The sequence below is a fragment of the Glycine max genome, chromosome 18 (assembly GCF_000004515.6).
Source record: "Glycine max cultivar Williams 82 chromosome 18, Glycine_max_v4.0, whole genome shotgun sequence".
In the NCBI taxonomy this organism is placed as follows: Eukaryota; Viridiplantae; Streptophyta; class Magnoliopsida; order Fabales; family Fabaceae; genus Glycine; species Glycine max.
The window spans coordinates 887,248-902,237 of record NC_038254.2 but is presented as its reverse complement, the minus strand read 5'-3'; the positions used below and the strand labels follow the sequence as shown (position 1 = coordinate 902,237).

Genomic DNA, 14,990 nt, shown 5'->3' with positions numbered 1-14,990 from the left:
GAGGAAGATAAGTTAGAAAAGGAATCTACCCCAAATCATGATCATTGAACCAATCGAAGTGTAATTGAAAACTAGGACTACTATGTCATTGGCAAGATAGTGTCTTGTAGTGTTCTACACAATTTTTGATACTGCTAGACTGAATGTAATATTGATGAATAATATAATCAAATCTCACTCGGTGACAAATCGACTCTTGAGTCTTGAGTTATAGTACATTTCTTTCATTATTTTATTATTATAGAATAATGAGAATGAAAGTTCTCCCTCTTTCGTTTATTCCTTCTTCGTCCTTAATTACCACCATTATGTTCTACTAGTAGTACTTTTATATAAGCAAAATAAGTACGAAATAACGAAGAGGTGTATCCTCGCGACCAAGTTTCCAAATTCAATAACTAACCATAAAAAAAGCTTGATGATATTAGTATAAAAAAATAGATTAAGTTTCTTATGTATAGTGTTGCATTTGTTTTAGCATCTTGATATATGTCTTCTTGTATTAGGGAGACTTTTGATTTTCTTTAACCGCGGGGTATGCCCCGTTTATTATTGTATCATTTTGAATTTAATATAATTTATATTTTTTCCAAAAAAAAAATAGAAAGTGTTAAATAATTATTCAAAGTCTCAAAATAATTAGTGTAGTTTAGTGGAATAATTTTTGGCAATGAGCAAGGCACATAAAAGACGGGGTATCCGTACAAATGATGTTTCCAAAGTAGTTCGGTGTCCAAGTATGTAAAGCTTTGAGTTAAATTAAACTTACCATTTTTATCGATTTCTAAAAAGTAAGGTATTTATTTATGGAATTGGTCCAAGTGGCCAACCGTGTGACCTTGATTGCATCAAAAGTACATCCGCGCATGCCTCAGCCACAGTTTCCACGGACCTTGTTCCATAGTTCCTTCTCGCCATTAGAACTAGTATTATCATACAAAATTAATTAAACATTTAAATATATTTTTAGTTCAGAAATATGATTTTTTAATCTCTTAAATTAAAAGTTATTTTTTTAATTTCTAAAATTGATCAATATATTATTTTAGCCCTTTCATCAAACACTGTTGTTAAAGGAGTCTGTAATATTTTATAACTTAATCTTTAAATACGGTTTCTAGAAGCTAAAAATTGTCAGAATATGAAAATATGAAAACATACTTAGCTCTATCTCTCCTCCATCATGGTATAGTTCTTCTTTAACTTTTTAGTTAAAGAACCAAAAAGCCCAAATCGCAAATCCTATTTCTCTCTCCATCCATCCTAGCTCTCTTCATACTCCATATACCAATTCCCCTCCGCCGTCTCCATCTCCTTCCCGGTGGTGGAAGCCACAGGTGCCATCTTTAAATGTGTATTTGGTTGTGAAGAAATAAAAGAAAAATGAAGAGAAATTTTCAAAGTTATGGAGAATCTCACTTTTTTTTTCTTTTTTATTTTAATTCAAATTTTTTTTTTTTTGTTAATTTTCTTTCATTCTAAACTCTTCCACACAATCAAAGTTGTCTTAAAAAAAAACTAAATAAACATTCTAACATATTAGCATTTATTAATAAAACTGAGTTATGATATTAAGCATAGGAGGTTTGAGTTGGGAAGAGGGGAGGGACCGGTGATGACGTGGGTGGAATCAAGTGGTCCACGTGTCAAAACCCCAGAGCATCAAAGAAATAACAGGTGAAAAACTGACAGAGCATTAAATGGGTGACCAATGCAGGACAGGTGTGGAGAATATCATGGTCCACAACAAACCAAACCAAAACCTAACCCATCCTAATCTTACGTACAACCTCTATAAATAAAGACAACAGTAGCTCCAATTTCATTTACCACACAACACAACACTACCCAAGGCTACTAGAGTAGAGGCTCCAGCAGCTTGTTCCAATTCCAACACAAGGACAACTCTCCAATGCTATGTTTGGTTTAAATGATATATATATATATATATATATATATATATATATATATATATATATATATATATATATATATATATATATATATATATATATATATATATATATATATATATATATATAATTATATATATATATATATATATATATAATTAAAATTATTTTTTCCTATGTTTCTTCCCTCTCCTAAACAAAAACAGTGTTATTTAAACTTGACTATTCTCTTAACAAGTCAGAAGACTATCTATCCAAAAAAAAAAATAAGCATCATCGAAATAAATTTTGTCTTTTTTGATAATTTTTTTATAATTATTGCTAAAAATACAAACTCCCGTGTTAGACCTTGTCTGTTAAAATACCATACTCCTTTACTTGTAGTACTAGTACTTTTTATAAATATTTTAAATTTGAAAAATATTTTCCTTGAATATCTGGCAATTAGTGACAAAAGGAATGATAAAAAAAACATAATTAAGAAAGAAGGTATTGTTAAAAATGATCAACCAATTGTTTTTTATGTACATATAAAAAATATTGATATATATATAAAAGAAATATCTTTCTCTTTTTTGATTTTCAGAAAGTGGATTTTTATGATCTAATAAAGAATCAAACCTATTTAAATATTTCTGTTATTCTATATTTCATTGAACGAGGCGCTCAACCTATAGGTTGTTCAGGATATTTCAAAAAGGACTGGTGTTTTTATGAAACTTAGCTCGAATCAACAAACGAAATTCCATTAATAAACTAAAAAAAGGGGTGTGGATGACTTGTATATAGATTTCTAAAACTCTTTTCTCTTTTATCCCCTGCTCTCTTGTTCTATTTATACCTATTTTATTTTATTTCTTGTTGTTTATATAAAATGATAGGATGTAATTTTCTATAGCCAGGAAAAGAAATGAAATTTACATCGATCTTCAAAATAAAATGAAAAAATGTATAAAGATAAAAGATAGAATATAAGAAAAAGAAAAAAAAATAGTCACTAAAAAGTGAAGTGTACACTTCTTATATCACTCATCGCTGTTTTAAGAGGTTGTCACTTGGGAGTTGACTGTCCTCTCATCTCAGATGCATCTTTGAAAATTCAGATATTGTTAATAGTACATGCATTCGCCCAACACTTCTGCGACTTCATTCCTTGCTTTTTGATAGAAACATATTATCTATTTGATCACACAATTAAACTATTTTATTTGATTTTTCTATTTAGCTTACATTAACATGTAGGTCTCTGCCTGTAAAAAAAAACACATGTAAGTCTCTGATTATTTTTTTAAAAGAAAAGCTATTTTTGGATGTAATTAAGGAAAACACAAATAACTAATGTATTTCCTTTTATTTGGTTGAAAAATAGGAAAAAACGATTTTTTTAAAAAAAAACTATTCTCTTTCACTTTCTCTCCAATTTAATTTTCAAAATTTTCTTTCCCCTTATACTTTATTTCATCTATTCCAAATAAACCATTATTAGTACCTGATTAAAAAAATTAAATAGTTTAGGAACCTAGTAAATAATTAAACTGACAATTTGATCGCTTGACTATTTGAAAATTTTCAATTACCTTAATGTAACTTCATACAAAAATATATCTAGGAGGAACCCAATCAATGATTAAAAGTTCAAAGACCCAATTACAAACTTTGAAAATAAACAGACTTATTTAAAAAAATTCAAATAATTTAGACACCTATATTATTCAACTAAAGCTATTTTCAGGTCTCACATGCCCTTTATGATGTAACTAAACGGAAAATATAAAAATACCAATCAAAGAAAACTCCCTTTGCAGTGGAGAAATTATTTTGTAATCCAACTAATCTTGTTAAGAAAGTTCAAGTTTAATTAAATATATTATGAAATGAAAAATTGGTTGCTTTTCCAGTTCTAATCTGAATAGTTTATTGATAAGTTCAGTTCTTAAGAGACGAACAATTTCTTTTTTACAGTTTTCACATTGAAGTTAAAACTTATATTTCATGTTTATTACCTAAATCTCCTACATCGATCCTATTCAAATAGATGTTTATTATCTACAGTAAGACACAATCGTATATGTTCATGAAACCTTTCCATTCCACTCCTAGTTACTACTAGCTTAATATTTAGTTTGGTTGTAAGGGAGAAAATACTATTCATGAAAAAAAAAAAAAGGTGTGAATTCCATTCTTCTCTTTATCTACTACTTTAATTTAAATATTTTCTTTAATTCTTTTCTGCTCTTTTTCTCTACTACACAATCAAACCCAGTCTAAACCTAGTAATCGTCAAGAACTAACTAAAGTTTCTATGTTCTCTTTAAAGTTTTCTATCTATAAAAAAAATGATACATCGAAATTCTTGAAAATTAAATAGGCAAACTAAATACTACTACAGTACATCTGAAGCAGCAGAACCTACAACTACAAGTCTACAAACAAGTGATTGAAAAGAAAAAAGAAAAAAAGCGACAAATTCAATTTCACTAGACAAAAGCAGGAAACGAAAATATTTATAAAAAAAAAAGTGAAGAGATATTGGAGGAAAGGTGAGCAGTGAGCAGCAACAGGTTCAGTTGAGAGATAGAGAAATGGTTGCTGTAGTTGTAGGTAGGTTGGTTGGCTGGTTAAGGCACGAAGACGAACACAGGTGTGGCTCGTTGCTCAACCACCTTAAATGCTGTCTTTCAGAATCACAACACTACTACCCACTTCTTCATTTGTCTCATCATCATCACCTACGCTGCCGCTGCCGCCGCCGCCACTTGATATGGCTTGTTGTTGTTGCTTGTTCCCCACTATTGGAAGTGGCTCCGTCAGTTCTTTCCCATCTCGAGGCGGCGAAAACACCACTGGTAAGTAATGCTCCATCTCGCATGGGAACTTTGAGTTCTTGAAGTGCTCTTTCAATGCTTCCAATCCCTTCATTTCATTATTCATTTGCTTTTAAATCAACAATATGAATTTATTGTACTAATTCCAGTATATACTTACGAGAAATGCTAACTAATATCTTAAGAATATTAGTTAAAAATCTTAAAATAAAAATATTTTTCATTGAAAAATAATAATTCTTTAATATTCCTATTATATCCTCCAATAAATTCTCCTGTTATCTTTTATGATAAGTTTTAAATATATTTTATATTTTCAAGACAATAAATGCTTTTATTTTTCATCCAATACATAAAAAAATAGTAGGAAAATATGCATGAGAATATAACACGAGAATTTGGCATTACTCATTAATATATAATACTGTATGTCACACTTAACAATTAATACTTACATCTCAAATTATCAAATAAAAGAACAAGAAAATATTCACGCTGATAATTTTTTTTATCCTTTATTGGAAATTAATGTAAGGAATAAAAATGTATTATTATTGAAACTGAAACTTCAATTTAATAAAAAAAATATTTTAGAGATAATAACATTAAATAAATAAAAGTTAATTACAATTTTCTTATATTTGAGATTAAGAAAAGGTATTTTTTTTTCCCTATGTACTAATATGAATAGCGAAATAGTAGTACCTGAACTCTAGCATAGGTGACTTCGCAGATTTTTCTTGAATTGAAAACCTCCCAATGTTGAAGATGGAAGGCCTTGTGGAGCCTGAGTGTTGCCTCCGTGGAAGTCATGTTCACAAAACCATATCCCACGTTGCACTTGTTGCTGTTTCAAAACATAATAATAATTGATACATTTTGCTTGGTGGGTAAATCAATTAATTAGTTAAATAAGTGGGATTGCACGCATGGAAATGGAAAAAATACTTGAAATCAATGGGAAGGTACACGAAGTCGTAGGAGGATAGAGGCTGCTGCTCATCGCCGTCTGCAATCTGCTCGTTGCAGTGTCTGCAGTGGTTATCCAGCATGTTTAATAGCAACTTCTGACTGCAACAAGTCAAAACCAAAACTTTTTATACTACATTATATAGTTCTCAGATACTACATTATACTTTAATTTAATTTCATACTCATTTTTTATACTATCATCATACTTTAGCTCACTTTACAGTGCCTTTCTCTCTCTCTCTCTCTTGAAGCTTTTATGCACTGTTTTGTTTGTTTGGTTATAGAGAGAGAAAGGGTATCTTCATAGCGAGAGAGAGAGAGAGAAGCTCGATTGGTCATATTGCTCAAACTCACCCTTTTCTAGTTTCTAGTAACAGGAGCACGAATAGAAGAAGAAAATGAAGCAATGTATAGAAGTAAATATAAAGAAATGAAAAACGGACCTATACTTGTTGGGAATGTTTTTGATCATGACAGTAGTTCTAGTATCTTTGGGACCAGATTCTACAATGGCACCCTCTTTGATTAGAAACCTAGTTTCTTGTTTCTTCGCTTGTTTTCCCTTCCAGTGCCTACTTCTAGGTACTTGTTGTTGTTGTTGTTGCTGCTGCTGCTGCTTGGTGGTGGTTCCTACTACTACAGTGGTATCGCAATTGTGCTTTCTGCTAAGATTCCTCTGTGTGGGGCCATGTGAAGAATGCTGAACTTCAACTTCTCCGGTCAAACTCATTGATCCCATTTCCGCATCAATAGATCCCGTACTCTTGTGGCTTCCCGGTGATTTCTTTTGAGAGGAATGCAAGCGAGGAGCAGCAAAACGACGTCGCGGGGAAGGAGGAAACGGTGGTGGTGGCGGAGGAACGTTGAAAGGTGTGGTTTCGGAAGGAGGAGAATGATGGAAGAACTTGCGGGTGTGACCACCGGGTCTACTGAACTCAATCACAACCTGTTTGCCGTGAATTTCCTTGCCGTTCATGTGCTTCAAGGCCTTGGCGGCGTCTCTTATGTCGAAGAACTCCACAAATCTCTGATTCTTTTTCCATGGGGTATCTCTCAATTCCTTTATGGGACCTATATATGGATTTTGATTGAACCAACCACCAACAAATTTTATTTAAAATAAAAAGTGGAGACAGAAAAAGTCCAAGACAAAGACATGACAATCCTATTATTATTAGTATCATCCCACCAAACATCACCTTAAAAAGTTCCTCCAACATGTATGAATTAAGAGAGAAGAGAAGAGAAAACAGGTGCGGACACGATTTCCTCCGCTAACAGCTAGCGAACAAAAAAATAACAATAATAATAAAGAAAAGAGAGAGAAGTAGGGTACCGAAAGGTTGGAAGAGACGACGGAGTTGGACGGTGGAGAGGTTGGGGTGGAGGTTGAAGATGACGAGGGTGCCTTGGTTGTGGGCGTCGGGGAAGGCGTTGGAGGAAGGGAGGACGTAGTGGGCGGAGATGGGGTGGGCCGAGAGGAGGAATTGAGGGAAATGGAGGTGCATGGAGCGGATGGCGGCGAAGGCGGACTCTGCATGGCGGAGGTCGAAGAAGTGGACGGTGAGGATGCCGTGGCGGAGGGAGTCGGTTTGGAGGGCTCTGATGTCGCCGAAGGCCTGGAGTTCTGCGCGGAGGGCGGAGTGGGAGGTGAATGGGAGCGGAGTGAGGAGGAGGGAGCGGGTGGAGGAGGTGGAGAGGGGTGTGGGAAGAGGAAGAGGATACCATTGGCATTGAAGATTGAGGGGTCTGAACTCCTCTGCTCTCGGGTCTAAGTTACCCTGGAAGCTGACAATGATCCCGGTTTCTCCCATTCAAATCTCACTCACTCGCCTCTTTTCCTCATTCTCTACTTTCCTAACCCAAAAACTTACTCAAAAAGTACTTTCCCACCTAATGCCCCCATCCCCTTTTACTTTATTACCCCTCTCTTTTCTCCCTTTGCACACCACAGCTACTGACTAAGGACTCACCATTTTGGTGGTTTTGCTTCATTGTCATTTTCATTCTTTATTTATATGCTACAAATACTTATCTAAATATATTTATTATCTAAATTATAAGAAAATATAAGATAGATTATGAATAATTCAATTTTTTTCCAATAAATTATTTTTATTTTAGGTTCTTTAACTAATGTCTTCAAACAATTGGCTAAATATAAACATATTAGTTAGATAAATACAAAAATATTTTATTTTCTCTTTCATTCCACCTTTCCTCCAATTATTTCTCTATCTTTCTCTTTCCTTTTTATCATATCATTTATCACATTTATTATTTTCTCTTTCTATTCTTTTTTTTCTTTCTCTCTCTCTTTTATTTCATCCAAAAATGATGTATATGAATATCATAACTTAAATTTATAGGAAATCATAAAATTCAATACGTCTCATATTTTATTTAATAATTATTTTTCTTGATTTTATAGTTTTAATAAATTAATCAATAAAAAAATATATTAAAAAGACTATATTATAAAGTGTGTTCCTATCACTCATCTAAAAAAAATAGTTTTAATTTATGTCACCACTTAATCTAGTATTAATTAATTTTAATAAAAAAAATTGTCAGATATTAAAGCATTCTTCATATTCAAAACATAAACAATATTTATTATTATTTTTAAGAAAAAGTTAAGTTATTTGGCATGAGCTTTATTTTGAGGGGAAAAAGAGTTCATATTCTTGTTAGCTTTTTGAAAGAGACTTAAAATACAAATAATTATTTGTTATAATTTAGACTATTCTAAACAAACATCCAATGAGGTGTATTCAATATGTTTTGAGTTATAGCTAGTATTATTTTTTTCAAATATCATCCTAGTATTTAAAAGAATATCAAGTCTATTTCTTTAACAAGTCCAATAGTCAAATCAGAACCCAGTAAATGGACTGTTTGACTAGGGTCATATCTTCCATTTGAGTCTGCAAATATAATTTCCTGTAACACCTTTTCATTCACATTTTAAAACCATGATGATTAATCCAACTATTTAGGCAATTTTCATTCAACGTTGAATTTGCAATTCTGTATAAAAACAACAAATGCCAAAAGAGGACAACAATAAATGGCTCCGGTGCCTGCTTGGCAGCCTGGGTACCGTACTATTTCATGTTTTTGTATTTTTCTACTGCTCATAATGCTTCATCTGTGAACACTTCCTTACACACACAGAATTTTGTGACAGTTTTTCTTATCTAGCTATTTTCACTGCTCTCCTTTCTCATCTCATTATTAATTTAATTTAGGCCCAAAACATAGCCACAAGTTGCCTTGCGTTTGATTATTGGTAGTAATTAAGTTTTTCCCAATAATTTGTATTGGTATATTATTTGTCTTGTTATGTGCAGACAACTCCGGATGGCTCTTCTGCAAATAGTGGTTGGATTATTAATAAAGAAAAACGAATTTCAGTTCCCATTGTCACTGTGGTTAAAGATACTGGGAGAGATGACGGGGGGTTGGTGATAGCCTTACAATAAGTTTAATAATTGTCTCATTGAGTTGAGTTAGGATTCCAATCTGCAGTGAAAGGTGAGATTTCTCAAGTTTTGAAGCTCTCCTAGCCTCAACACCACACCAATGCTATTTTATTCTAAGCATTTGATTCTTTGCATGAATGACACTGCCTCCATCTTCCACGTCTCTCATTGTCCCATCCTTTTCTAATCTCCATGCAAGTATTTTTTGTTTCTTTCACTAATTTCTCACACACTTTTCCTAATACATGTTAATTTTACACAACCTTTTCCATATTAACTAAATATATTAATCTCATTTAACTAATAAATTACCTACAATTAATTAAGATGTTTGTAACTTTAATGTTTATGATTAAATATAGAATTAAGTAATAAGTAAGTAAATTATCAGTTATATAAATTTATGAGCAAAATATATTTTTAGTTTCTGACAATATAGTTAAATTTGATTTTAGTTATTAAAAAAAAATATTAGTTCATTAATCCCATTTACTTTTTAATTTTTCTATAAAAAATTCTTATTAATTATCTAACTTGTTAGATAAAAAGTACTATTAGGCATTTTTTTTATGTATCTAAGATATTGAACATATTTATTTTTTATTTATATTTTTTATTTATATTTTGTATGAACTATTAAAAAGATTTATAGGAAAATATAGAAAAAAATGTAACATGTTGTTTAAATTGTTCCACATTATTCGTACCATTTGAACAGGCCAGCAGCCAACCGTGACTTCTCTAATCTCTAGCCCTCTATGAATGACTCTATCTCTTGTTTGGCAGTTGCCACTAAACAAACAAAACCCGTTTGATGTGGCACTAAAAGTAAGTGAAAGCGATGTTTCCCTGCCTCTTCACCATTTTTAAGAAGGGACTACGTTCTTTCTTGTTTCCTGCTTGCTCCCTCCATCTTTTGTTGTCCTCTTCTAAATAAGATACTGCATGTTTGTTTTGGTGTTAAAAAATTAATTTTAAGTTCAAAATTTAATTTTACATTATTGAAAAAATTAAAAAAAAAATTATATTTAAAATTAACTATGGATTAAAATAAATTTAAATAACTTTTATGTTAAATTCAAAATTTATTATTAAATTTTATTCTTAACTTAATTTTTTAATAAAATATTTAAATATAAATCATATCACTTTAAAATTAATTTTATTATCAGTGATCCAAACCCAGTTAAGTTCCGTTTGTATGTATTATAACAATCATATTGCAGCCAAAATATAGTTTCATCAAAGGCGCCTTATTGTAGCACTCTGCTTTGCCCGTTAGATTTCCATTTCCCGGTAGAACCGTAGGAGGACATTAATGTAAGGGTATTAAAAAATCATCCTACGATAGTCTCCTATTTTCTCGGTAAAATAAGTATTAAATATACTATATTTTCAACATATTAACTATATCTCTTTTCTATTTAATAATCTTTTATACATAATAATAAGAAAAATTATATAAAAAAAGAATGTTACTCTTAATATAACAAGCTACTACTAAGTCAAGGGTACCCTAATAGTTTATTAACTGTAAGAATGACAAACTGGGTCGAACACAAGTTAACTCAACCTAAAAAAAATTGGTGGAGAAGTTAAGTGATTCAACTTACCTTTAAATGTGATGAATTATATTTCTCGACTTACTTTTCACAGTCAACCTATCCTATTCTACTTAAAATAATTTATATATTTAAATATGTTTAATTATAATATAATTTATAGATTAAAGAAAACATTTATGACAAATTTTAATTATATAAAATAAATACTTATATTATGTCATGCATAATCTAAAGTATTGGTTAAAGGAAGAATTAAATATATTTGATGTCTTAAAAATATATATATAAAAATCAACAATTCTCATACAAATGGCAACTGCCAAACAAGAGATAGTAAGTAAAAAGATATTATCGGTGAATTTATTTAATTTTTTCAATTATCCTGTTATTCCCGTATGATAATTTGTAGGATACCAAATCGACAAGGTTTCCGAACTGAAAATAAAGAGATCAAAATGATAAATGGAGCAAAATAGGATGCCAAAATTATATTTAGGCTTTTATTTTTACATTTACAGAAAAGCTAACTATTATGCCATCTTATAAAAAAAATTAATACCAACTTTGCAAAATGACAGTTTTTAGCATATGCAAGGGAGAGAGAGTGCGTGACTGTGTGAGGATGGGCAGCATTACACTCAGCACACGAAGTTCACTTTTTTATTTGTTTTAATCAGCAAGAACACGAAGTTCAGTGCATGAAAATAAAAAATAGGAAAAGTTAGTTAGAGACAAAAAGAAGTGGGATTTTGAACACCAGTGGAAGGAACCATCCTTCTTTGCTCCCTGGACCTTGTTACAAGGAATGTATGGCTATAACTTCAAACTAAAACAGACTTACTCCTATATATATGCCTCAATTTCTATTTTAATCGACTATGAACATGTCTAGATTATAATTCCAACAATCTCTAAAAAAGCACACATAAATGTTTTTAAGTCTCAATTATATTTTACCAACTATATAATCCTAAGGTGAAGTTAGAAACAATTAATTATAAATCACAAGTATTTTCTTCAGTAACATAAAAAAAGTTCAACACTAACTTTATCATTCATATTTAATGTTAATATTTTTAAAATATATTTTATTTAATTTAAGTTTAGTTATAATGACCTATTTTTATTATTAATAATAAAATTCAATGAATAATTAGTATAAATCAATTTATTTTTCTTGTATTTGAGATAGAAAGGAGAAGAGTTGATTTCAACTTTCAAGTCTCGAGTCTCAATGATCCTTGGGACCAACATATCATTTTTACCATGTCTGTCGGGTCACTGTGGCAAATCGTTTCGCAATCTTCACGTACGTGTTGCCATAAGCATAGATTTCACTCTGTTATCTTTCCACTGTAAAATTCTAATTAATCTAGCTCCTGTATTCTTCTGTCTCTCTGCTGTTTGTACAATTCAATTAAAAACAAAGCAAAAGTGCTTTAACTGTACAAATAGTGTTAAATTAATGATTTCTAAGATAGATAGGCAAGTATAGTTAATGCATTTTATGAGGATATTTAATCACTGACTCAATTGGGTAACCCAAGTTCAGCGACTAAGGTGGTGGCTGAGTTAATGAATTAAAAATCTAATTAATTAATTTTTCAAATTATATGAGCCGAAGTTCAATCTTTTATATTTTTGGCTAATTACATGGTAGGCTGACGAGATAATTTTTTTTATTTATAGTTTCCATAAGTTTGTGTTTATAAAGGTTAAAATTGGAAAAATATAAATTTACATGAATTAAGAATCAAAATTAGATAGGAAGTAAAATCACAGAGACGTATTTGAGCCACAAAAAAAATTGTCACTGGCGATCATATTGAGATCTTTACCGTTTGGGTTTGGGCCTAAGGTTAGTTTGCTTGCTTTATTGGGCCTTCGGCCCTTTTCATAACATTGTGTCTAACATGATTTTGATAACTAGGCTTATAAGATCTCCAACTTTCTTATTTTCTCAGGCTTTCCATTTACAGAAGCAAGTAGCACGTGACGTTTGTGCCAACTAGATTTGGGTCAGCTTCAGGAAAATAACTTTTTATTAGATTATGTTCTTCAACCAGTTCATGGAATTAGTTTCTCAGACCAGAAAAGGAAACTGTTTCATGTCCAAAATCAATGTGACCAGATAATGAAGGGCATGTTTGGCTTTTAATTGGGAAACCCCAAGGTACATTCAAAAAGTAAAGCTGAAAAAGGCCCTTATTTGATTTTCAGTTCAGTCCAATTGTAAACTGAGTTGTGCTTATTTTTGTTTCGAATTGGAAGAAAAGGAGTTGAATGTGTCCCAATTATACATATTTATTTTTAATCTGAGGAGATTATAGATTGAGTTGCCAGAAAACTAAAGCTCCCATCGAATCACATGACAATACTGCAGGAGGTGAGCATGGGAACCAGGATATAAATTGCCATTATAAGATTCCTTGCAACAACTATTTTTCCTCTCTGATATCAAGATATCATCACAAGAGAGCTTTATTAACTACTGTTGTATTGTTGCAGCTAACACTAGAAGTCATTTGTCTTCATATTGCTGGGTGCTTAGTCTATTTGGCATTTAAGAAACCCAATAACCAATATAATGATGATGCATGTAACAATCAACATTCAATAATAGTATTAAAAAAACAAAGGTGTGTTGCATCTTACTTTCTTGGACGGCCATGCTCCACCCAGTTCACAATCCCTGCATCTTCGCTGTTTAGATTGTGGTCAATAAAGTCAATGTTAAAATGCTTCTTGAATTCAGAAAGCAAACCCTCCTCTTGTTTATCCGTTCAAATTAGAAATAACTATATTGTATAATAATGATCTTGCTGTTAGATTGTAATGAAATCCAATGAAGGAGTGTTGTTGTTTGCTGTGAAGCAACAGACAAAAGGAACACAAGAAGAAAATGCCCTTGGCTGCAAAGAGAGATAAGGTATCAAGAACTCGGATAGAGAAAAAGAGAAAAAATCAGCGATTTATTGTTATCCGGTTAAAAGTTCAAACCGGTAGTTGATGGTAATGGTTGCTTGCTTCTTATTTTATAGAAAATTTTCTTTTCCCATTTCATCGGCATAATCCGCATGACAATTGACAAGAAAACTCCTGACAATGGCAAAACAGTAACCCGAAAATTTGAGTAGGTGATACTGATCAGACTTTACAATGTTAAATAATCATGTTTATTATGATAATAAGTACGGAATAGAACGTGTTGATGATCATATGTTTATTATGATAATAAGTATGCAATAATCACTTTAAAAGTTGATGTAAAAGAAACTACTTTATAAGTTATACCGTTTTTTAAAATAAATAATTTATATACTGAAGTGTAAATGTTTTTACAGTCATTTTTTGTTGGTCAATTGATTTTTTTTAATGATATCAAAAGTTTAATTGGGTTTTTATTTTTGAAAAAGAAAAAAATTATTAATGACTATAATTGGTTAATACTAACAATAATTACTAATTAAACTCAATTCTTCACTATCTATAAATTTAAAAGGGCTTTAAAAAAATTATTAATCATAAATATCAACTGAAGTGATTATTATAAAAAATCAACAAATTTATATTAATAATGTGATTAATTATCAATGTTAAAATTAAATTAAATTATATATTTTTTAACATGCAAAATTTAAATTTCTGTTATTAAAAAAATCATGTCAAAATAATATAAAATTTATTTTTTATGCATGATCAATATAAAAAATTTGAGAAAAAAGACCAATGAAAATTTTTATATCATCATCCATCATGAATAATGAATTTATTAACTTTTATGACTAATTAAACGATATTATAAAAATAAAACGATATTATAAAAATAGTTTGCATTATCAGATGATTAAACTCTTACAAAAATTAATTAACATTGTGAACATTTTTTTTTACACAAACTATAAAAATCAATAATAGTATTAAAAACTTTATCTTCTACGTATTTATTTTAAATTTAAGTTCAACGTAAAATGACTCCTTGTTTGGAAATTAGACAGGTTTCATAAAAAAATTTAGAAACATATCGATGGTAGACACAGTTTTGTAATGAAACTCGCGTATAGGCTGGCTAGAATGTATTACGACAGAATTAATGACCGATGAAGACAGAGACTTGTTACACTGAGGACTTGATATTATTAACATACTAGTAAGTAAGCATCAACATAAATTACTTGCGGAGATTAATGACAAATACCCAAAACGCGCAGCCAGAAAAGGAATTAACAC

At 30.7% G+C, this 14,990-nt stretch overlaps 1 protein-coding gene across 2 annotated transcripts; it reads right to left on the bottom strand.

Annotated features, from left to right (window-relative positions):
- Nucleotides 1-4,214: 4,214 nt before the first annotated feature.
- Nucleotides 4,215-7,610, bottom strand: LOC100803603 (protein terminal ear1). 2 transcript variants are annotated; one of them, XM_041011987.1, is made up of 5 exons: nt 7,047-7,610; nt 6,154-6,781; nt 5,687-5,770; nt 5,444-5,585; nt 4,215-4,826 (listed from the first exon to the last, which is right to left on the bottom strand). In XM_041011987.1, the coding sequence occupies exons 1-5, from the start codon at nt 7,522-7,524 to the stop codon at nt 4,578-4,580; spliced, it is 1,581 nt and encodes a 526-aa protein (XP_040867921.1). In that variant the 5' UTR covers nt 7,525-7,610; the 3' UTR covers nt 4,215-4,577. The 2 variants fall into 2 exon arrangements, with proteins under 2 accessions (XP_040867921.1, XP_003552800.1); XM_003552752.5 differs by having other exon boundaries at nt 5,687-5,809; nt 7,047-7,605.
- Between the last annotated feature and the right edge of the window lie 7,380 nt (nt 7,611-14,990).

What these genes read in the sequence shown, in the direction of transcription:
- LOC100803603 (XM_003552752.5), bottom strand. Translation starts at nt 7,524, where the DNA reads ATGGGAGAAACCGGGATCATTGTCAGCTTCCAGGGTAACTTAGACCCG. An exon ending in TCGTCTCTTCCAACCTTTCG is followed by an intron (nt 6,782 to 7,046) that starts GTACCCTACTTC and finishes ATCCATATATAG; the next exon opens with GTCCCATAAAGGAATTGAGA. An exon ending in TACCTTCCCATTGATTTCAA is followed by an intron (nt 5,586 to 5,686) that starts GTATTTTTTCCA and finishes GTTTTGAAACAG; the next exon opens with CAACAAGTGCAACGTGGGAT.